This window comes from Pithys albifrons, chromosome 5, assembly GCF_047495875.1.
Source record: "Pithys albifrons albifrons isolate INPA30051 chromosome 5, PitAlb_v1, whole genome shotgun sequence".
NCBI lineage: Eukaryota > Metazoa > Chordata > Aves > Passeriformes > Thamnophilidae > Pithys > Pithys albifrons.
Genome location: NC_092462.1, coordinates 51,678,949 through 51,702,043, shown reverse-complemented (window position 1 = coordinate 51,702,043; position 23,095 = coordinate 51,678,949). Strand labels below are relative to the sequence as shown.

Sequence of the window (23,095 nt, the reverse complement as noted above, 5' to 3'; positions counted from 1 at the left end):
AGGTTTATAGCAAGCTTTACTAAGTGTGCAGCCAACCTAGACCAAAGCCCTGATGCCTCAGGTTTTGTGCAGCTCTGCTATGACTCCTGTGTGAGGTGCCAGGCAGGGCTGCGTGGGACAAGTGACACACCAAAGTTAGCACAGATTTTAACTCAATCACAGGGGTTTTCCCTTGTTCAGGAGAATTCAAAAATTGCCCATGACAGCACTGATGTAACAGAAACAAAGTTTACAGATTTATTGACTATTGCTATAATTTCAAGAAATGCCTTATTTTTTAATAATTTTGAGGAAAACTTTAAATCCTGTTTCAATTATATTCTGAATAAAAGCAGAGGTTGAGGCAGCTAAAACACTACAAGACTGTGGTGTAAGGTAGATTATTTCAAGTGCAGGTGAAATCCCAGCGCCATATCTGGGACTCCTCCCGAACTTGGGGCACTCCCAGTCCCGTAACTGGTGGCGTTTCGGTGCAAGCAGAAACGTGAGTGTCGGAACATTTAAACCCTCTCATGGACGCCGCAGGGGCGGAGCCGCTCGGGTTGGTGCGTGCCGTTGCCAGGCGGCTGTGCCTCTCGCGGAGGGAGGAGCTGGGTCTGCTCCCGGCATGGAGCCGGGCCCGGTTCGGCTGCCTCTGGCCCGGCCCCGCGGCCCGCGCCCATGCCCGGCCCGGCGGAGGGGCTGGCGGGGCCTGGGCAGGCTGAACCCCCACCGGAGCACAGCGAGGGCGGCACCGCAGGTGCGCCTGGTCCGCGGCAGGGCAGGAGGGGAGGGGAGCCGGGCGGCCCGGGGGTCGCAGTGCCGTGCCCGGCCCGGGGGTCCCGCTGCCCTGCCCTGCCCGGCCCGGGGGTCCCGCTGCCCTGCCCGGCCCGGGGGTCCCGCTGCGCTGCCCTGCCCGGCCCGGGGATCCCGCAGCCCTGCCGGGCTGTGCCGGGCAGGGCAGAGCAGAGGGTCTCCGCAGCGCCCTCCGCTGTGGCAGCCCTGTGACTCCATTTGGGCTGTTCTGCTGAGTAAAGCGGAGCTCGGGAATGGCCTTTTCGCTGACTTCCTGACTCCTGATCTTCCCTCCCCTCCACCTTGGTTGACTGAAGCTGGGGACAGCAGAGGCTCTGAAGTTCTGTGTCAGTCAGTCACAGTTGTTGTTAGGAAGCACATGGGGTCCTGTGCCACCCACAGAATTGCAAAGACAAAAACAACTGTGTGTGTATATATATATACACACACACACACACACACACACACATACATACATGTGTGTATATACATATATATGTATGTATATATGTATGTGTATATATGTATAATGTATATATATATGTACGGCTGTCAGGGATTTACTGTTTGTTGGTGTGCAAGGAGCCATGTCCGTGCTCATGTACCAACTTATGGAGTGAAATGGATGTGAATGTGGATTGGTATTGGGTGGCCAGGCTGCCTGCTGTACCTGCTACAAGTGCTGTGAGGCTGGTCATTGCTTATCTCTTTTCCTGAATTGTAGATGCTACTGAAAAAGGTGATAACTGAAGAAATGGAAAAATTATATGTGTTGGTATATAAACAAAGGAATTAGTGACTTTTATAGGGAGATGTGTGTGTAAATCCTTTACTGTGCTGTGCAGTGAATGTCATAATTCTGTTTGCTATTAAGTCAAAACTGGAGCCATCCTTCAAGCTGTTTATGATACAGTAGTTAACTTTCACTTTAAATGAAACTACATAGAAAAACTGGAGGCATATTTTTTATTTCCTATTCATATGGATCTATATTATGTGCCACAAATACAGTATTTATGTAGTGCTGTTTATAATTCCAGAACCATATGGTGTATGGACAGCTTCACTTGAAACTGAGAACATTTAAATAAGTAATTTTTTTTTCAATTCCATTGGCAAGTCTATGGGCTGAAAGGGTGGTGCATCTCTGGTATTGGAAAGCAATGATTAAAGCTCTCCTACCAATTTAAACCTGCTGATTTTGTGACAGTTTTATTTGGTGGGCATCCTGTGAGGGTACATGGCAGATGCCTGATGTGCTACTTCCCCCAAATGGTTTAGGGAGTGAGAAAAAGGTTAACTAAAATATCTTGCTCTAGAGCTTCCTTAGAGCATGAGCACATAGTCTTAGTTCTCTCTCCCCCATGTTCTCTTTAGGTGTGCTTCCAGTGGATTTTCTGTGGGCTTAGTCTTAGATGTGTTGAACACTTCAAATACAGAGCCTGCCAGAGCAGCTGAGAGCTCCACTCAGTCTTCGGGGAAAAAAAAAAGATAGGAAATGTGAATGCCTCCAGGCCTCCTTCCTTGCACTGCCTGACTGTAAAGCAGTATAGTGCAATTTAGTTGCCCAGTCTCTTCTCTAGTTCCCACTCTGCTATTTGGAGTCTGCAGCCTTCTTATCTTTATTGCTGTTGTTTGTATGTGAGTACAGTAACTTGTGTTATGAGAATTTGTCTGCATCTGCAATACAGGTTGTTTTGGAAGAGAGATTTGTACATCCCTTTGCACAGAAAAATTACACTAAAAGCACCTCCTTTGCCTTGTGATGCTATTGGTAGTACTTTTTCAACTGTTGTGTTTAACAGTGAGCAGTCCTGATCTTCGTCATCAGTTTAGTGGATTATGACTTTGAAGCAGAAGTGGGGAGAAACTTTCTTGTCTGTTTTCTGTGGTTTCACAACCAGTACCATTTCTGAGATAGATGCTGTTTACAGCACGACCTCTAGGTGTCACGGAGAACAGCTGTCCAGTAGCTGTTTGTTAAATTTTAGTCCCTGTGAATTTAAGTTCCCTTATACCCTGTTGTTACTCAAACTTGCAAATGTCATCAAGCTTAAGGAAAACAGTGCGGCAGTATTTTGTCAAGAACTTGGAAACTTTATTGCCAAAGCAAGTTTCTGCTTTGCTGGACCCAGTGGTACCTCCAGTCTGCCAGATCACTGAGAAAATGTATTTTTAACATCAGTGTGCTAAGACTGTATGAAGAGATGCTGGATTTGGGTCCAAATAAAGTTGATTTTGTGTTTGTATGACTCAGGAATACTATAAACTTTGATTTTATGTTTTTCTATCCTCACATTATATCTCCATTGCTTTAGCAGCCCTGTAACACAACAAATACATGTTTCATGTAAATTTTCTTAACAAAAAGAAGTACTTCTGAAGGCCATTCTGTTTTAGGAGTATGATGGCTTCCTTGGGACCTTTACAGCTTTTTTCCCCATCAGCTGAGTAATCTGCTTGAAATCCAACTCACTTTTTCCACAAACAAAGGCAGGATCTTTTTTTTTTCTTCTCTGGGAAGCTCTGCTTCTCAGCTGAGCTTCATATTAATCAAGCTTGGTGTACACTGCTTGGCACAGCATTCAGTAATCCAGGCAGTGATTTACAGTGTTGCAGCTGTGCAATCTGCATAGGGCAGAATACTGTCATCTCATCTTTATTAGGGTGACATTTGTCTTTGGGAAAGTACATTCATCACATCATCCTAATAGAGGTGTGTCTTATGGCTCAGCAAAAATGGCTTTGGCAAAAAGTCACAAAGAGTAATGGGAACTCTGCAGGTCTTTGAAGTCCTGAAACCACAGACATAGTTCACTTGCTACATATTCTATAAGGGAGTATTTATGTGCACCTGGAGAAGGGGTTTGAGTTTCAGGTCCCTGTTAGATGGATGGTGTCCACGTTTCTGTGAAGTCATATACAAGTTTCCTGGTGAAATTCACATAAAAGAATCTGAAAATATGTATGACATTTTTATTTTCTATGCACAAGAGTTTCCATTTGGTTTAGGTAATCTAGTACTTTATTCTAGTGAAACATAATGCTTTCTTTTGATACCACTGCTTTTTCTGTTTCAGTATGACTTCATACAATAAACTTAGATTTGTTCCATGCATCCATCAGTGCTGCATCTAACATTAGGATGTTGGAGCTTAACTCCCACCAGAGTAAACTGTTTGTCTGAGGCCTCTGTAAAAAAAACAGGAAGAATTGCTCTGATAGGGTTCTTAGTTTTGGAGAGCAAATCCTATGGAAGGAGAATGAGATGTGGTGTCTTCCAGATGAGCTGCCAGAATTCAGGAAGGAACACTGGTCCACTGTCTGAAGCACGCTGGGCTGGTTGAACACTGACTTGTACTGGTCTTGGAGAGGGGAGACAGGAGCTGGCATTCATATTCAGGAAAGGGAGTTCAAATGGGGAAATGCTGACTCAGAATGGGGCATTTCATGGCTGCCTGCTGGAGAGGCAACAGCTTGTGTTCTTCCTTTCCCCTCCAACCCTTCGTGCTACCACTATGGTTTTTTGTGATGGTGGGCAGGAAAGGGAAGAGGAAAAGGATACTGAGCAAGTATGTCTGATCTGGGAGGAAGAGGCATGTATTTTACACTGAGGGGTTCTGGGAAGTGCAGGGAAAAAGCTTGAGAATGGTTGTACTGAACTAAATTATATAGCAATGGAAGATCCTTTCGATTTGATCAGAGTATCAGTTTAAAATTTATTTTTAGACTAGCAAAAGCCCCAAATTCTGCTGTTTTGTGCTGCTAGTCCTTAAGTATTTATCAGCACCAGATCCAGACCTGACTTAAAGCTGTTAAGTTCCTCACAGTTCTCTTGTATTATTCTTCATGAGACAGTAAGGCTAGTTTGTTTGGGGTTTTTTTAATATTTATTCTATATTTAAATTGTTCTGACTTAGCCCTCTTCTGAACATTTAATCTCACTTGTATATCTCTCAGCATTATCATAAATGCATGTTATAACAACCATAGCAAATAGGGTAAATGCAGTACTTTAGATGTGTTTTATGTGGAACTTTAGCATATTTGTACATTCAGCTAACACTGGGGCTTTTTATTTTTCTTTTTCTTTAAGCTCCATTCCACCTCTGGGGAAGGTAGCTTTTATTTTACGGTTTATGTAGGATGTGTAGAAAACTCAAGAAATGCACGTGGGATTGGGAGCGTTGGATAATACCTTTAGAAACCTTTAGAATGGATTTCCTGCATTTAGAATTTTGCTGTTCAGGTATTATGTTAAATACATAACACTTAGGTGATCTCTATTCTCCACTTTTAAGAACAGTTATGCAGCTTGGTGGACAAATGTTTGGAATTCACTGCAAGTCTTTTCAAGATGGTTTGTTTTTGGAAGACATGATGCCTGCTTTGACATTTCAGTGGTGGTTTTTTTAATTAAAAGAGATACTCCTAGTAAGAGATTCTATTCTGTCTGCAACAGTCATGCTTCCTGTTAGACACAGAGAATCAGATCCCCATGTTTAGTCTGTTTAGGATCATCTATTGTAAAGCACTGGCCTCTTTGAAAAAAATACCCGTCTTTGCATGTGCATTGGTGGAAACAAATAAGGTACAAAAACTCTGATAAATATTTCTCTACAATGTGTAAAATGCTAGATGTATGGAAATAGAGATGATTTGCATATTTGCAGGATAGAGCCTAAAAAAGAAAATAAGTTATATTGAAAACAAAGGGAAAACTTTATTCTAGCTAAAGGAAATTTCATGATTCAATGCAAACTTTTTCTTTTTTTTTGCAGAGGCGGCAGTATTGTGACTTGCACTTACACAGTCAGCAGCTGGAAAAATGCCAGGTTCTAAAAGTAACTTGGTATCTTCACATGGGGATATTATAAACGTTACGTCAGACTTGAGTGAAATTAAAATTTCGGATGAAAAAGCATCTGTTGCAAAAAGAACAATGACTGTGATTGAGAAGAATGGCTATCCCAACTCTGTGTACATGAATGCAGCCAAGATTTTTCAAGGCATTCATACTGTAAAGAGTAAGGATAGAATGCTGGTGCGGTATGGCAGTAACTTAGAATCTCCCATGCTGGCTTTTAAAGATGAGCATTGCAGGCGTGTATCGTACGAACTGGCTTTCAGCGCTCTAAAATGTAAGTACAACACTTTTCCAAGAGTTGCCAACAGAAATGATGTAGCAGGGAAAACATAGGAAAGTAAAGTGTTCAGTGTCTGACCGACAGCAGAGATCTGGGGAACTTTTTGTTAAACTGCAGGTTATTATTGGACTATTCATATCCCTCAAATATAGTGAAGTGTTGTTATCATTTTGTGAATTTTAAACCCTATGGTTTTTCATGCAAAGGAATTATTTTGAGTTGCGTCTGTCTGTGATTGAATTTGCCCTTAATTTTCATTATGTTTATACTTACAGTTTAGTGATTTATAAGATTTTCTTTTTCTTCCATAGAATCTTGTAGATTTCATAACATAACTTGTCAACATATTCTTTTTTTTGTTTTTTGCAGATCAAGATCTTCTTGAAGAAATCTTGTTAGATAGTGGTGTTTACCCATGCCATTCAATAGTAGGTGAATGTTATTGTGAGGAAATGAATTTTGTATTTTCTGCATTGATGTAATTAGAATATTTTCTGAGGATTCTGCAACATTCTTCAAAATAACCTTTGTTGTTTTGAACTATATGACAGCCTCAGACTGAGATATTGCTCACCTTTTTAGATAGTTGTCTAAAGCATCCATCTGCAAAGTACTGGATATGTTGTTTGTGAGATTCTGTTGCACCTTACTGCTGGGAATCAAAACCTTCAAAGAAAGAAGGTGGGAAAATGAGTCATAATCTTTACTGCAGTGTAGCACTTGCTCAATGATATTGTCCCTGTCCATGTACTTTCCTTTCTAGCAATGTTCTCCTGTGAGCAGGAGAAAAAAATCATGTGTCCTTCCTGCCCTTTGGAGTTAGAAAGCATGGAGTGAACCCCATCAGACAAAAATATGCATTGAACCCACATTTCCTTTCCTGGGCAAACTGCACAGTATACAAATATTGTACTGGCATCAATTGGTCCAGTTTATCATCTCAAGTCACTTTCCTGCTTTGACATGAAAAGAAATTCTAGAGAGTGATTTGCTGCTCCTTCCACTTTAGTCTTTCATGCCTTTGAAAATTGCAAGATGAACTGATGTTATTTGTGGATGTTGATCTGAGCAGGCAAATGATCTAACACATTTATCTTTGGCTTGTTTTTGTTAAGGAAGTGAGACTTACATGCTAACATTCTGTGTTTGGGGGTATTTCGCTAGTAATGAGTTTTCTAACTAATTTTGGTCATATTTGTGAGAAGGTGAGCATTTTAGAAGGCATCATAACTGTAGAATTTCATGGAAAGAGGTAGACAATTGTAACTGAAGTGCTGTTAATTATTGCCTTTAAGCAGGCAACGCTCTGTGGTTTAAACATTTAGATGTGTGAAGGAGATTTTGCATAAATCCCAACAGCAGTGTGGTTATTACAACTGAGTGTATCAGTTGCTACATATGGTGGAATTCAAGTGATGAATTCATAGAGAAGTTTTTGTTATCTTTGCTATTCAGTTACTTTATGAGGAGAAAATAATTTCAACATTTCCATTATGGTAACTTTAGAAGTTGTTAAGGTAGTGTTTTATCTGTGTACCTATAATGTGCTTCATTTTGATAAACTAAATAACTTACAAGATATGTATTTGAGTTTTCAAAAAAACAATCTTCAGTGTTTTATTAGCTTACCACAAGGAATTACTTTCTAATTCTTACAAATAAGCATTTCACTGGAGTTTTTAATGCCTTTTACATGGGAGACTGCTGTTTGATATGGATCTCTTTGCAAAAGTAAGGGATGCTTTGTGTCAGGTTTGCTATTCATCTCCTTTTCCTTTGCAGCCAGATGAGTTAACCAGTTTGCTTGTGGTGATGCTTTATGACCTACAAGGCCGAAAGTTTGAAGCATGGAAGATTTTTGATGAAGAGGAACATGTAGAAGAAGTTCAGGAAGTAGGGCATTATCTGTTCCGGTAATGAGGGGTTTTTGTTGATACGTATTAGCAAAAATGCAGATTTGTGTAAGCAGTGCCTTTTAAAAATAATTATTAACTATGTCTTTCATCTTCAAATTTAGTGGGCTTTATTTATTTTTAATGAGAGCCTAGTTTGAAGGGAAACTTTCATATTTATATAGTTGTGAAAAATACAGCTAAAAACCCATCATGATACTGTGAATTATTTTGCTAGCATCTGATCTTATTTTGGCATTGTTGGAACTTTTTTTCATACAATTTTAGGAAAGAAATTAAATATTTAATAAATGTTCATGAATACGAGTGTTATAGAATCAAGAGGTCTATTTAGCAATATTTCTATTATGGAACTTCGTTAAATATTATTTTAAAAAATTGGAACAAAAAAGAGGGTACATAAAATAAACATTTTAATATTTATAATTTCTTTCATCAGTAAGTTGATGAACTCTAAAGGCATTTATTAGACAAAATTGTGTTGCTGCTGGATTTAGAATAGCCCAAAAAGTTCATTAATATCTTAAGTGCGAGGTATTTCTGGATGGCAGTAATATATCTGAAGTAGTTAACCAACAATTTTTATTTGCTTTGAATTATCATGTATCAAGAGTATACATAAAGCTTGTGAGGAGAAAAGACTGGGATTGTTTTCTCTCACATTTTCATGTAATGATAGTAAAACTGTCTGCTGGTTGCCATCACACGTGTGTTGTTTCTGTTCACGTTTAGAGTTCAGCTTACATCAAATGCTCATTCTGCACATATATATATTTACATCTTCTGATTATTGTATTCCACAGATTGCAGTTCCAAAACATGTTGGGGGTTTTTTTAGCTGTCTGAGAAAGTTAATGTTTTTGAGTGTCACCTGTCATAATTCCAGTCCCACCTGCATTTAAATGAAATAATCTTAGCTATGGACTACTACCTTGCATCTACTGTTGTCTGGGATAGGAGATGTTCTTACTAAACTTGTGACCATGTTTTTGTAGTTTTAGGACCAAATTGGCAGCTGCATTAGCACGATGTCGCATCAAACATGATGCTCTTTCAATTGAGTACTTTGTACCAGAAACCATATGGAGACAGGAACAAAGGGTTTCTGCTTTACCTTTCTGTGCTTGGATAAACACATATAAAATCAGGTAAGGTCTTTAAAGTATCATCTGATGTTGATGTTTTTACATATGAGGTGATATAGTTTGCTCCATGCTTGTTTTAGAATTTCCAGGTTATATTGTTACCAGTAATTTAAAATTCCTACAGGAAATTCTGCTTAGTCCAGTGCCATTGTGTTACATTTGTTTTTATATGTTACAGTAATGGCATTAACACTGTAACAAGGTTGTGAAACAGTTTTTCTTACTATTTTGTTGCTTGTGGGGGTCCTTAATAAACAAGGAAATAAAAAATCTGTGTGAGTACACTTGGTGACAAAAGATAGAGGAAACATCTTCAAAAGTGGGTGTATTAGTGTAAACTCTAATCTTGGTAAAGGGTGTTAAGATAGATACAATACTTAAACCTGGTGTTTATTCTGTAAGGATAGTGTAAACTTAAAATAAAAATACACTTTTAAAACTCCTTATATTCTGTAGACTACTATGTATGTTACACTAGTGTTCCCAGTTCTGTACTAACTGTGATACATGAACCATGCCAGATTATCCTGTTACCTGGTTTGTTTGACAGGTAATCCATTTTAAAACATTTTCAAGAATTTTGTTTTCCTGCTCTTATCTTGGACCAATGTTTGGTGCTTGGAAGATTATGTGTCTTACTCTGGTTGTGGCTTTGCAAGCCTTAAATAAGACTGAACTAAAAGCTGCTGCATTCATCCCACATTTAATGTGCCATATAAGGCTATGGCACTGTCTGAAATTGCATTTCAACAAACAAGTGTTGCTATATACCTTTAAATCTTTATGATATTTTAATTGCTCACCTCAGCAGTTACACCTTCATTACATTTACACAAGCATTCTTTCAGTTATCAGCCATTAAAATCTGTTGAGTTGGGCTAAATGAAAGCAACTGAAAGAACTAAAGCATTCCAGCAGTGAATTTACTATGATGTCTCCTGAGCACATGGACATTTCTGTTCTGATGCTTTGAATCGCCCTCTGGAGACACATACTTCTTTCTTAATTTATTTTATCAGACTTATTAACATACCTGTTTTAAACTAGAATTTATATGCCTAAAATAGAGTAAGTTCCCCTCCTGCAGGCAGCATGGCATTCTATACCGATATATTTATGCATATGTATACACACACTAATAGAAAAAGAAATCCATAAAATTCATATAATCAATGTGAACTATGTTGCTTAAGTAACTCTTGTATATTTAATGGTCAGAGTTGTATGTTCACAGCCTTCAAGATGTCATCCGAGATTTGAAGACAAAGGGACTCACAAAGGTTGAATCTGTCTCAGACTTTGACCATTACACATATGCTATGGACCAACATTGCCATGATGTATTGGTTTTTCCTTCCTCTCTTAAAGAAGAATTGCTTAATTTAGATCTCTTTGTGGACTGCAAACTCTTACTGCAGGTGAGTTGATGTCACCCTTGAGTCAGATCATCTGCAAACTAAAGTAATTGCATTAGAATGAGGCCATGTATTGTGTGTCTATCCTATTAAATCAGTCAGGCAGCAATATAACTCTCCTAAGGTTTTGGACATTTTTCGTAATTAGAAGGTTACAAACTGATTCACTTACTAAATTTAGCATGCAAATGTCAATGCTTGTAATTGATAGGTACAATTAAGCTAGTAGAATGTTTTAAATTTAATATTAAAACTGTTTAAATTAAATACAAGAAGTGATCAAAGAGGCAGTCTCACTTCTGAAAATGTGAGGAAAGTTTTGATGTAACTCCATGTGCTTTCTCCCCATTAGTAGATAGTGGTATGCTGTTGTAATACTTCTTCCTTTTCAGCTGCATGTTTGTGATGGAATGATCACACTTCTTTGTATTTTGTGCGGTGTGGTTCCTAGTTCTCTATAAACCCCACTGGTATTTTTCCTGACTTGACATCATTAGGCTCTCCAGGCAAGACTGTTGGGAGATTCCTGTTCTAGAGTGGTGGTTTGGAGTAACTGTGCAAGAGCACACAACCACACGTTACCTGAACTGTCTGATGATTCTTGAGTACCTGACAGGAGCATATCAAACTGTCATTTTCACTGGATTTCACTTCATTTTCTGGAAACTGTAGCCTCAAAATTTATTGCCCAACTTAAAACGTGATTCAGCATTCAATATTCCATTTCAGTGTATATAACTTTAATAGAAGACTTAGTGAAAAGAACTATACAGGACAGCCCTATAGGTGATCAGAACAGCTATCCCTGATTAGTTTTTTTCTCACTTCTTTCCCATTTGCAATGAAAGCAATGAAATATTTTCCTAACTTGGAAAAGATGGTTGTCATTCATAGAAACCAAAATAGCTGGTTGTACTTAATTTTTGTGTCATTGTTTTCCAGGATAAGTCTCGCAGCCTTGCTGTACACTCTGCACAGGCACTGTTGAATGCAGGTCATGACATTATAATGGCTCACAGAGGTTCCCATCTGACCATTGCCCATATGTCTGTGCTGACAAATCACAGCATGTCCACAATTTTTGTTTGTGGTGTGAAATCTTCAGCGAAAGAAGAAGAACTGAGGAATATTTTCAGTTATATGGGATGTGAAAGTAGGTGTTGAAACAGTTGGTATGTGAAAAGTATTGTAATACAGATGTTTGTGATATCTATAAATATGGCATAATTCTATCAGAATTCCGTGATCCATTTTTCCATTGAGGTACTTGATGTATAGCAGTTGGTATTGCTGGTAGCTGGGAGCTTTTGGGTCCATTTATTTGGTGTTTTGGCTGTTACTTTTGGTCTGATTTTCAGCTGTTTGAGTGTTAATTCAAAACACATACACTTGTCCAGTTTATCTGGAGGACATGATCAGAACAGAATGCAGCAATACTCTGCAACCCCATTAGCTGTCTTTTCAGTGGATGATGTGGGTCTAGCTAGCCCTTCAGTCCATTTGAAATCCATAGGGCATACTTTGGAGGATCTGGGTCTAGCAGGCTCTAGCCCTGCCAAAATCTGTGTAAGACCACAGTCTCTTCACCTGTATCATCTGTAGATAGGCTTGCTTGCAGCGTATAACTGTTGGGCGTTTCCTTTTTTTCAGATATTCAGTTGTTACATGAAGATTTTATAGAGCTTGAACCAAGAGACCCAAGGCTTCAAAAGGCAACAGTTATTTTGCTGCTACCACAATGCTCTGGACTGGGTGTTGGCAATCCAATGGAGTTTATTTTAAGTGAACACAGAGGTAACTTTTGATACAATATCTAGCTTATGCTTTCTGGTAGAAATAAATTCAAGTGTTGTGGTCTAGACAGTGTAGGTGCTTCAGTAAATTGTATCATTTTACAAAAAACCCCTTATTTTAATTACTATAAAACATATATATTAACTTGAATAATTCTCTGTCTGCTTCAAGTTGGTAGTATGAAGTTTGAGGGTTATTCTGGGGAGCAAAATGTATATAAGTTTCTTCTTAAGTAAAAAGACTATAAGCAGAGGATTTATTTCGAGCTACCAATATATATATATAAATTTCCATTTGCTTACATTCCTTTATTGACTGTTTGTGTAAGTCTGTTCACTGTACAATTTTCATTAAACAGAATCAAATAAGGGAAACTAGTAATTACAGGTAAAGAAGAAAAGTGAATAAATTAGTCATTCCTTGGTATTCTAATCTGTAGAACCTATCTTCTAACTGCACCAGTAACAACCAGATGTGTTTCTGCAAACACCCAAATTTTAAGACACGGATACAAGTTGTAATGCTAAATCTAGAACTCTGCTTTTAGATGCAGGATTGCTACGAGACCTTTTCCAGGGATTTGTGTCTGAGGATAAACTCAGTATTCTTGCTGAAAGGCAGCTTAATGAGTTGATTCATGCACTGAAATGTAAGTGTGCTAGTTCTCCAGTTTCTGGGAAAACCTTGTACTATCAATTCCATTGTACTATCACCAGTTTTTTATATAGTTAAAAATACATGAATAACTCAATTAACAATAAGCATATAATCAAACCCTCTGAATAATGATCTCCTCCAGTCTGAAGGTGTTTCTGTGTCTTAGTGTTCACCAGACATTAATACAATAGTCTTCAGTATTATGTATAGAACTGGTTTATGGCTTAGTCATCCTCTGCTTTGGAAATGCTGCAAATGTAGTCAGGCTCCATCTGCATGCTGCTGCTTTCTCCCCCTCTCCTTTGGTAGCTCTGTGAAAAGCCTGGATACAGCTTTGAATTTGTGCTGCAATCTGCAAATATTTGATATTTTAATTATTAAAAAACACAAGAGATTGCATGCTAATGTATGCAGGGGGATATTTTTACTGGTAAAAGTGACACCCAAGCCTAATTTTTACAATGCTTTCAGTCCTTACCAAAACACTGTCTGTATGAAGAATCTGAACTGTAGAAAATTTGTTTTGTTTTGTAGTTAACAAAGTACAAGCTATTGTTTACTGCACTTGTTCAGTTTACCCACAAGAAAATGAACTAGTAGTGAAAAAAGCACTGGAATCTGGAGTGGAAGGAGATAAAGTACGACCGTATAGGTATGGAATGAGTAGTTTTATCTGTGGAAAAATTAAAGTATAACTTTAAAATGTAGCATAATTCTTGTCTCCTGGACTGATATGTGTCTTGCATTAAATTAATCTGTAAAATAGTTTTTGCTGCCTGTCATGCCATTCTTTCTGCTGTTTATGAGAGTACTTAGCAGTATTCTATTGCCTTTTTAATTTAATATTTTTGTTCATCTGAAATTGAGATAGGAGGAAAGCATCACTGGTTGGAAATAACATTCTTCTGATAGAGCCATTGCTTTTATCATATCAGTATTCAGAAAATGAAGCTAGTTTAAGTTAAAATGGAGACTAGAAGTAAGAGTACTTTTTAGCATACTCTCAGCTTCTCACCTAGAATGATCAGTTTCAAAGGAAAAAGAAATTAAATCTTAAATTGTGAGAATAGTATAGAAGAATAAGAAACCTTGCTGTGGGCTTGCTCATCCCTGTATTTAGATGGGGGAGGAGGGTTTAAATTAAGAGATCATCCTGTGCAATCATACCAAATACAAATATATATGAAAAAGATATGCTTTCTACATATTTTATATTTAGTTTAAACCTGTCAACTGTCACCCCTGTTAGCTGGAGAAATCGTTAAAAGGCTGGTGGGTACTTTCTGGATTTTCCTTTCAGTCACAGTAGATGAATGCAAACATTTGGCACTCTCTTGCACATAGATACAACAGTTGATTACAAGATGCAGGTTAAGAAAGTTGATGTTGCCAAAAGCTCAGAAGAGCAATACTATATTTTTAGATTTTCTACTTCTTTAGATGATGGCAATAACCTGGGTATCGCAAGGAAAGTTACTGTGGCTCAAGGTATTCAGTGTAACTAAATTTTGAATTATTAAAGTGATAAATGTTAACTGTGGCCAGTCCAAAGGGTTTTTAAAGGTTGTATGTAATTCATAAGGTTAAGACATAGTGCAACAAAACGCATCTTTCTTGCAATTCACTGATAAAAAATAGCAGCCTGCTTGGATTTTTACACTAAGTGGGATGAAATCAGTGTTTGTCTTGCCAATGATACTGTGCTAGTCAAAAAGCATCTACAGACTCTTGCTGTAACCTGTGTTTTCCTTTGGAATTTGAAATTTTGTGAGTCTGTCATGTCTTGATCTCCATGCAGCTATTACTCTGTAGGGAGAACTGGGGGGATCTTGGAATGTAATGGTCTCCACATTAATTGAACACAAATAACACATAAATTCATAGAATTTGTATTAAAAAGAAAATATCCCAGAGCTTTAATTATTTTAGAAAAGAAGTCCTCCTTGTGTAAAACACCTCCCCTTCCCCCAAAGGCAAACCAAAAATCTATTCAGTGTTTTGCAAAAACATCATGGAACTTGTCAAACCACCAAATTATACTTTTACTTTCAAATACAAGGCAATCTTAGATTGCCTGAAAAGGACAATAAAATTACCTTAGGATTTTTGCAGACCTGAACGTATTTGTGACAGAAGACTGACTGAGCTTTGTGGGTAACAATTTCAGAATCTGTTTCTCCTGCACTGTCATGCAGTATCTTGGATATTTTCATGCACAGTTCTTGCTGCAATGAAGCTGCCAGTAACCAGCATGAACAGAGCAGTAATAGAACACCATAAATAAAATATATAGTGTGATTATGCTTGTCTTAAAATGAAATCTCAAGCCATTTAAGATGCATGTACTACTTACAACAATTCCTTTTACACTTTCCTTAGAATTAGAGAACTTATTTGACTAAAACAATGCAGTATAGAAAGAAAACATTGTTGCAGAATTATTAGTACCAGTGTTCACAGCTGTGTCTTTAAGAGGAAAGTTACACTAATAAAACACCCTGTATGATCATCATAGATCCACTTAATTTCCTTTTCCAATAAAATTGAGGGCTTTCAGGAAACTCTTATACCAGTTGTGCTAATGTGCATAATATCTTTTGGGATTACTCTGCAGTACTGGAGTGGTGCCGAAGAAAATAAGGCTCTGCTGGAGTTGGGATCATACATCTGCTCTAGGGCTGTGCAGTTGTAAGGGTGATTTCAAACAGGTACCCACTGGCTATGCTCAGCTTACCTTAATGATGTGACAGTATCATTAATGCTTCACCTTGAGTAAGGATACACATTGCAAACAGGTGTGTGTAGAGAGGAATCTAAACCACTCATGCATTTCTCTTTGGCCTATCAAATTTGAGTTAATTTCTGCATCAGTTTTTCAGGGTCAGACCATCAATTGAAGGGATTCCTGGTAACAGTAATTTATATACATCAATAAAAATTAAGATTATCACTTTTTCTTTTTTGCATTGAGTGAGGTGATTTAAAAGGAAAAATCTGTGTCACAGGACATAGACTTTTATTTAGTAATGCGAGGAGGACGCCAGCCTTGTAGTCTGTTCTATCAAGTTCCAAGGGACATAGAAAAAAATCCAGTTTTGCAGACTTCCCATTAGAAATGAAGTAGCCAGCCAAATCAGGATATTGCTTAAAAATATTGAATGCATTTCTCTGTATCCATCTTTGAATAGAGCTCTGTCTCCAGAGGATTAATGTAGCACTGAGGAGGGGCTCTATCCTATAGTCTTCAGTGATGTGAAGAGGAGGGGTGCTATAATGCAAAAGGACATTTTGGGAGTGCTTTTTCTGTACTGAGACCACTTTAGTTTAGCAGCCTTTGAGCCAAGTTGCTGAGGCCTCTTTAACAGCTAGACATTCCTGGAATACAAGAAAAACATGAGAAAAGGCTAGTTCTTCCTTCCCCACCAATGCACTGCAAAACTGTAAAATTGGAAAAACACCACTCAACTATTAAAAATATTTTTATGTTAGCAAATTTTGCTAAACTAAGGTTTTTAGCTTAGACAGATATACTATTTATTATGAGCATTACTGTTAACACAAAGTCAACAGTGCTACGACTTCCGTGAGCTGCTTAATGTTCTCAGATCATTCCCCAGCTTCATGGACAACTTGATAACCCAGTAATTGCAGACCTGAGAAAGAACATAGTTTTTCATTATATTAACAAATATTTATTATCTGATGGTTAATATACTTAATGATAGGAAAAAATGGGAATTATTGACAAACAGGAAAAAACCCAATTATGTCTAAAAAGATGAATTCTTATGCCTTTCTTGAACTGCAGCTGTTTAAAATTAACATAAAGCTATGTAATTGAACAACATAATTTGGAAATTACTTTAAATGCATCCTTGTTTGTTTGGTTTTTTTTTACATCCTTAAATATTATTTTCTGGTATTTTATTTATTTTTTACAGGCTTATTCCTCCTGTTTTTTCTACTTGCTCCAACTCAGAGGCTTCCACTGAAACGTTTTTCAAAATGGAGCCATCAGAAATTTCCAGTGGCTGTTTTGTAGCTGTTCTAAAAAGAGAGGTAAACTAAGGAAGTTACCATTTAAAATAATTTCACAGAAGATGGCTACTGCAGTTTTCCACAAAAGAAAACAAGAAATTGAACATTTGAAATAAAATTCCTGGCTGCTCTTTAGTTGTGTTAAGAACAAAGGATAAGGAGCAGTTGAGATGTGCCACTTCTGGAATTTTATGCTGAGCACAGCCTTCCACCAAGTGCCTGGTGTTCTGGGGCTGTTAGAGATCAGAGCAGGCCCTTGATCCAAGTCAGTGCCAGCAACATCTGGAGGAAATATATTGTTGTCACACCTTGGAATGAAATGCATAGGTTGATTAGACTCATGATAAATGGTGTCTAGTGGAATTTCTTGTTATATGTGTCACCAAGATTTTCCAGTGTCCAAGCAGACGAAGTCTTAAACCATATGGGTCATACTACTATAATTTGAATAAAGCAGATATGAATGTTTCCTTCACAAACTAAGACATATGCAAATCTGGCTTGAAGGGCAGGGGGCTTTTGCTGAGTAAAGAGGAAAGTCTTGGCGCAATTCCTGAGGAAAGGCCTTAAAGGGCTAGTTTGCATCTCTGAGCATCAACGTTTTCCACTTGTGTCTGAGAAAAGCAAGAATTTTTTAACCGGAAGAGACAGGAGGGCAGCTAGTTAGAATTTCATTGCATATTAAAGATAAAAATCTTTTTGGGTCATTTATGGTACTTTTTGTCATGCTGTGATTACAGTGCTTCACAGAAGCTTGTCTCTTGGGGGAAATTAAAAGAGATTTCATTAAGAGTAAGAGAATCACTTAGGAAAAGCCTTTCAAGTTACCTATTACTGACCCCTTTCTTTTCAATATAAAGTATTTTTAACCTGGCTCCCTAAGTTTTAACTAATCATGCTATGTAACTCTGTACCATATTATCTCCCTTCAGAGAAACACTTCTGTTTCAGGTCGTTAATTTGAATAATTTTTGTCAAATTCTAATGCAAAGAAGCAGTTGCTCCTATGGCCAATTTTTAGGTGATTCAGGAAATGAACATTTTCCATAGGGCAGAAAACACGTACTTATGTATTTGAACTTAATCTGGCCATTTCTGTTAAGGATAACAAAAGGTGTTTTTATAAATATATTAATAACAAAAGGTGGGGCAAGTAAAACTTCTATTCCTTGTTGGACATGGAGGGGAATATATTTACCAAAGATGAGGAAAAGGCTAACCCTAACCCTAACCCTAACCCTAACCCTAACCCTAACCCTAACCCTAACCCTAACCCTATTTCTTTGCCTCAGTTTTCAACAATAAGACAGGTTGTTCCCACGACAACTGGCCTCCTGAGATGGTAGATGGGGAGGGGGAACTGCATAGCTCCCCTGTAATCCAGGAGGAAGCAGTGCCCTGCTGAGCCACTTGGATCCTCACAAGTCTATGGGACCAGATGAGATCCACCCTAGGGTGATGAGGAAGCTGACAGAAGAGCTTGCCATGCCACTCTCCATCATTTATCAACAGTCCTGTCTCACTGGGGAGGTCCCAGATGATTGGTAGTTGGCCAATGTGACAATCATCCACAAGAAGGGCAGGAAGGAAGATCTGGAAAACTACAGGCCTGTCAGTCTGACCTCTGTGCCCAGCAAGGTTACAAAACCGGTCATCTTAAGTGCCATCACAGGGCACCTACAGGATGGACAGGGGATCATACCCAGCCAGCATGGATTTAGGAGGGACAGATCCTGTCTGACCAACCTGATCTCCTTTTATGACCAGGTGACCCGCCTGGTGGATGAGGGGAAGGCTGTGAATGTGCTCTATCTAGACTTCAGAAAGGTCCTTGACACTGTTTCCCAGAGCATACTGCTGGATAAGCTGGCAGCCCATGGCTTGGACAGGGGTACTCTCTGCTGGGTTAAGAACTGGCTGATGGCCAGGCCCAGAGAGTGCTGGTGAGTGGGACTGTGTCCAGCTGGCGGCCAGTCACCAGTGGTGTCCCCCAGGGATCAGTGTTGGGCCCAGTCCTGTTTAACATCTTTATTGATGATCTGGATTAGGGGATTGAGTCCACTATTAGCAGATTTGCATATGACACCAAGCTGTGGGGGAGTGTCAGTCTGCTAGAAGCCAGGAGGGCTCTGCAGAGGGACCTGGACAGTCTGGATGATGGGCTGAATCCAACGGTATGATTTTCAACAAGGCCAAGTGCTGGGTCCTGCACTTTGACCACAACAACCCCATGCAGGGTTGGGGGCAGTGGCTGTAGAGCAGCCAGGCAGAAAGGGACCTGGGGGTCTGGATTGACAGGAACCTGAACATGAGCCAGCAGTGTGCCCAGGTGGCCAAGAAGGCCAATGGGATCCTGTCCTGTGTCCTGTATCAGGAAGTGTGGCCAGCAGGACCAGGGCAGTGATCCTTCCCCTGTACCCAGCGCTGGTGAGGCCACACCTTGAGTGCTGTGTTCAGTTCTGGGCCCCGCAATTTTGGAAGGACATTGAGGTGCTGAAGCAAGTCCACAGAAGAGCAACAAGGCTGGTGAAGGGACTGGGACAAAAGTCTTGTGAGGAGTGGCTGAGGGAGCTGGGGTTGTTTAGCCTGGAGAAGAGGAGGCTCAGAGGAGACCTTACCACTCTTTACAACTACCTGAAAGGATGCTGTAGTGAAGTGGAGTTCAGTCTCTTCTCCCAGGCAACAAGCAGTCTAACAAGAGGGCACAGTCTCAAGGGGCACCAGGAGAGGTTTAGGTTAGATATTAGAAGTTCTTTATAGAAGGAGTGATAGGGCATTGGGATGGGCTGCCCAGGGAGGTCATCGAGCCACCATCCCTGGAGGTATTTAAGAAGAGACTGGATGTGTGGCACTCAGTGCCATGGTCTAGTAGGCAGGGTGGTGTTAGGTCAAAGTTTGGACTTTTCCAACCTATTTGATTCTATGATTCTATTCTATAATTTAAACTGAAATTTCTGGGTTACAGACACCCTTTTCTTAGCTAGTTTAAGTAGTTTCTTCCCCATTGTTTCTCTTTATATACTTGGATGCTAACCTGGTTCATAATTAATCTAGTCTGAGAATTCCTTACTTATGTATTATGAAGAAAGATTTTTATTATCATGAAGATTATTCGTGTTTAATGTTACTGATAGTATTTCTGTATTTCAGTAACTATTTCCGATACACACACATATGTAATGCATATGCACATTATTATAGACACATTACAGAGCAGGTCAGTGTGAGAGTGAGCTGGTTTTGGCTGGGGTAGGGTTAATTTTCTTCCCAGTGGTTGCTGTGGGGCTGTGTTTTGCATTTGTGCTGAACACAGGGTTGACAGTACAGAGATGTGTTTGTAATTGGTGAGCAGTGCTTACATAGAGCCAAGGCCACCTCTGCTTTTTGTATTGCTATGCTGGGGAGGAGACTGGGGGTGTGTGGGACACTGGGGTGAGACACAGCTGAACCCAACTGACCAAGGGGATATCCCATACCATATGACATCCTGTCCAGTATGTAAGGTGGGCAGAAGAAGGAGGAAGTGGGGACGTTTGAACCGATGGCTCTTGTCTTCCCAAGTAACCCCTGTCTCTATCTGGCCTTTACGCTTCTGATTCTTTCCCTGATCTTGCTGGTGGGGGAGTAAACGAGCAGCTGCGTGAGGCTTGGTTGCTGTCTGGGGTTAAACCACAGGTGAGATGTACAGTTCAGAGCCCAGAACTGAGCCTCGCCTGTTTGGGTCAGTAGAGAACAAAGTTTCTGAAGAGCAAATGCTCAGGTGTGTCTTGACACAACAGTCATGTTCTTAATTTTGTAAATAAATAGTTTGGTTAGCATTTTTTCAACTATGGCCATGCCACCCTGACGCCTGATCCCATCAGATCTTGGAAGCTGAGCAGGGTCAGCCCTGGTTTGCACTTGGATGGGAGACCTCCTGGGAATACCCGGAGCTGTAGGTTCTAGTCCTGAGGCCTTCACTGTCACTGTCCAAGCTTGCTCGGCCGTGGCAGATGAACCTGAGGAGTTAAAGGGTGGGGCCAGTTTTGCGCATGCTGTGCCTCACCTAAAAAATCCACTGCACAGGCTCAAAGGACACACCCACGTGGGTAGAGCCCTTCCCAAATCTTCATTCGCAAAGCCGAGCCATGATGATGATAGCATGTATCACATGTGACCTTCTGCTAGATTCTGCTGTAGTTTTCTCATGAAGTAAATTCTGAGCAGCTCTGTGTTGTGACTTAGATATATTGTTGTTTTCTTTGAAATTTTCAGAAAGATTCTTCTCAAAAAGTGCCTGCTAAAGACCTTTTGGCTTATGCTGCAGAAAAAGGACTGCTAGATATCCTTTCTAAAGAAAAACCAAAAGAGGAAAAAAAGCATAAAGTGAAACAACGTAGACACAACGTTACTGGTACTGACAGTAAACCAAAGGCTGCAGAGCCCCTTCACCATCAAACTGGAGCTGATGTTAAGGCTGAAGTTGCCATGTCTAAAGCAGTCAGTAACAAACAACAGAAGAACGTGCACAGAACAAAAGCAGTCAGTGACACACAACAAAAGCATGTGTGCAGAACAAAAGCAGCCAGTAACATACAACAGAGGCATGTGCACCAAACAAAAGCAGTCAGTAACATACAACAAAAGCAGGTGTGCAGAACAAAAGCAGCCAGTAGTACACAACAAAAGCATGTGTGCAGAACAAAAGCAGCCAGTAACATACAACAGAGGCATGTGCACCAAACAAAAGCAGTCAGTAACATACAACAAAAGCAGGTGTGCGGAACAAAAGCAGCCAGTAGTACACAACAAAAGCATGTGTGCAGAACAAAAGCAGCCAGTAACATACAACAAAGGCATGTGCACCAAACAAAAGCAGCCAGTAACGTATCTGTGTCGAAAGCAGTCAGTAACACACAACAGAATAATGTGTACCAAACAAACAGCCACCTTCACCTGAAGGAATCTACCACCCCTGATTCACACAGGGCTCTGCCTGAAGTGCCAAAGTGCACATCTCATTTGTCACCTCTGGGCAAGGTGTCTGAGAGACAGACGCCTGCTCGAAGGGCAAGTGTGCTACATAACAGAGTTGTATTGAAGGCTGCAAAAATCACTTTGCCTCCGGAGTGGTAACACCAAGGAAACACACCCAGTGTATCAAATCACTTCTATAACCAGACTGGAGTGCGGGGTCCAACTGGTTGATTATTTCCACCACCCCTGTCTAAAATATCCAGCCAATCTTTGACCATGGCTGTACAAATCTTCCAACTTTGCTCTTCCTTTACACAAAAGGTAAAGATTCTTGTATATTCATCAGTACTCTTTGATTACAGTGTATCATTATGCAGGATCACTTTGCTGTGGGAAAGAGATATGTTGTGGGCTATTTGTGTAGAAATATCTGTTAGACAGTAATTTTTATTCCAGTAGTCATGCTTTCAAGTAAGTGGAGCTCAGCTGCCTAAGGCTGATAGACTGTTGTGGAGTGAGGTCAAAAAACTGTGACTTCTTGCTATACATTTTAAAGTAGAGCAAATCATACATCTGACCCCCACATCATGACCAAGATCTGTAGGAGTAATCAATTTCAGATTGATTTCTTTAAAGTGAGACTGTGTTTTTAAATTGGCTATTTTTCTTTACAAGCGCTAGGTACCATTTTCGTGAGTTTTCACTTGGACTGATGCATGGAAAACAAGCCTTGCACAGTAAGCCAGTTAGCTCACCTTTATTTCTAAAACTAGATGCAAACTTTTGTACAGGAAACTGGCCAAGTATACTAAAGTCCACGCGCAGGCTTAATCTCTTGGTTTATACTTACGTGTACTTCAAAATATTAGCGATGGCTACAATATTCTGATGTTAAAAATCAAATTGTCATCATAATGTCATGTCATACTATATCATGGCTCATAATTGCTTTTCATCAATTTCTTAACACAAGTTGAAAAGAGCTGCTCCTTTCAAAGTAACTTATTTTTATAAATGTTAGTGCTAGTCAGTTCAGTAATAACTGAACACAGAGAAGTTTGCCTGTCTTTGGAAACAGCTCTGGGCTTCTAACCTGCTCCCTCTTCCTAGTAAAGACAAAATAACTGCAAAATACCTATAATTAGTCTAATAATCTGAGCAGAGGATAAAGGGAGACACAGATATAGAATACTCTGGTTTGTATTTGGAAGTGTTGTAATAACGACATGGAGACAGTACACCAATAAAGAAAGGCA

The 23,095-nt window shown here is 39.5% G+C and overlaps 1 protein-coding gene across 1 annotated transcript; it reads left to right on the top strand.

Moving 5' to 3' along the window:
- Positions 1 to 589: 589 nt before the first annotated feature.
- Positions 590 to 22,812, top strand: NSUN7 (NOP2/Sun RNA methyltransferase family member 7). The gene is made up of 12 exons (XM_071556574.1): positions 590 to 739; positions 5,556 to 5,915; positions 6,291 to 6,349; positions 7,704 to 7,834; positions 8,830 to 8,982; positions 10,214 to 10,397; positions 11,337 to 11,547; positions 12,045 to 12,188; positions 12,736 to 12,837; positions 13,380 to 13,497; positions 16,787 to 16,904; positions 21,138 to 22,812. The coding sequence occupies exons 2-12, from the start codon at positions 5,603 to 5,605 to the stop codon at positions 21,996 to 21,998; spliced, it is 2,394 nt and encodes a 797-aa protein (XP_071412675.1). The 5' UTR covers positions 590 to 739; positions 5,556 to 5,602; the 3' UTR covers positions 21,999 to 22,812.
- Positions 22,813 to 23,095: the final 283 nt, after the last annotated feature.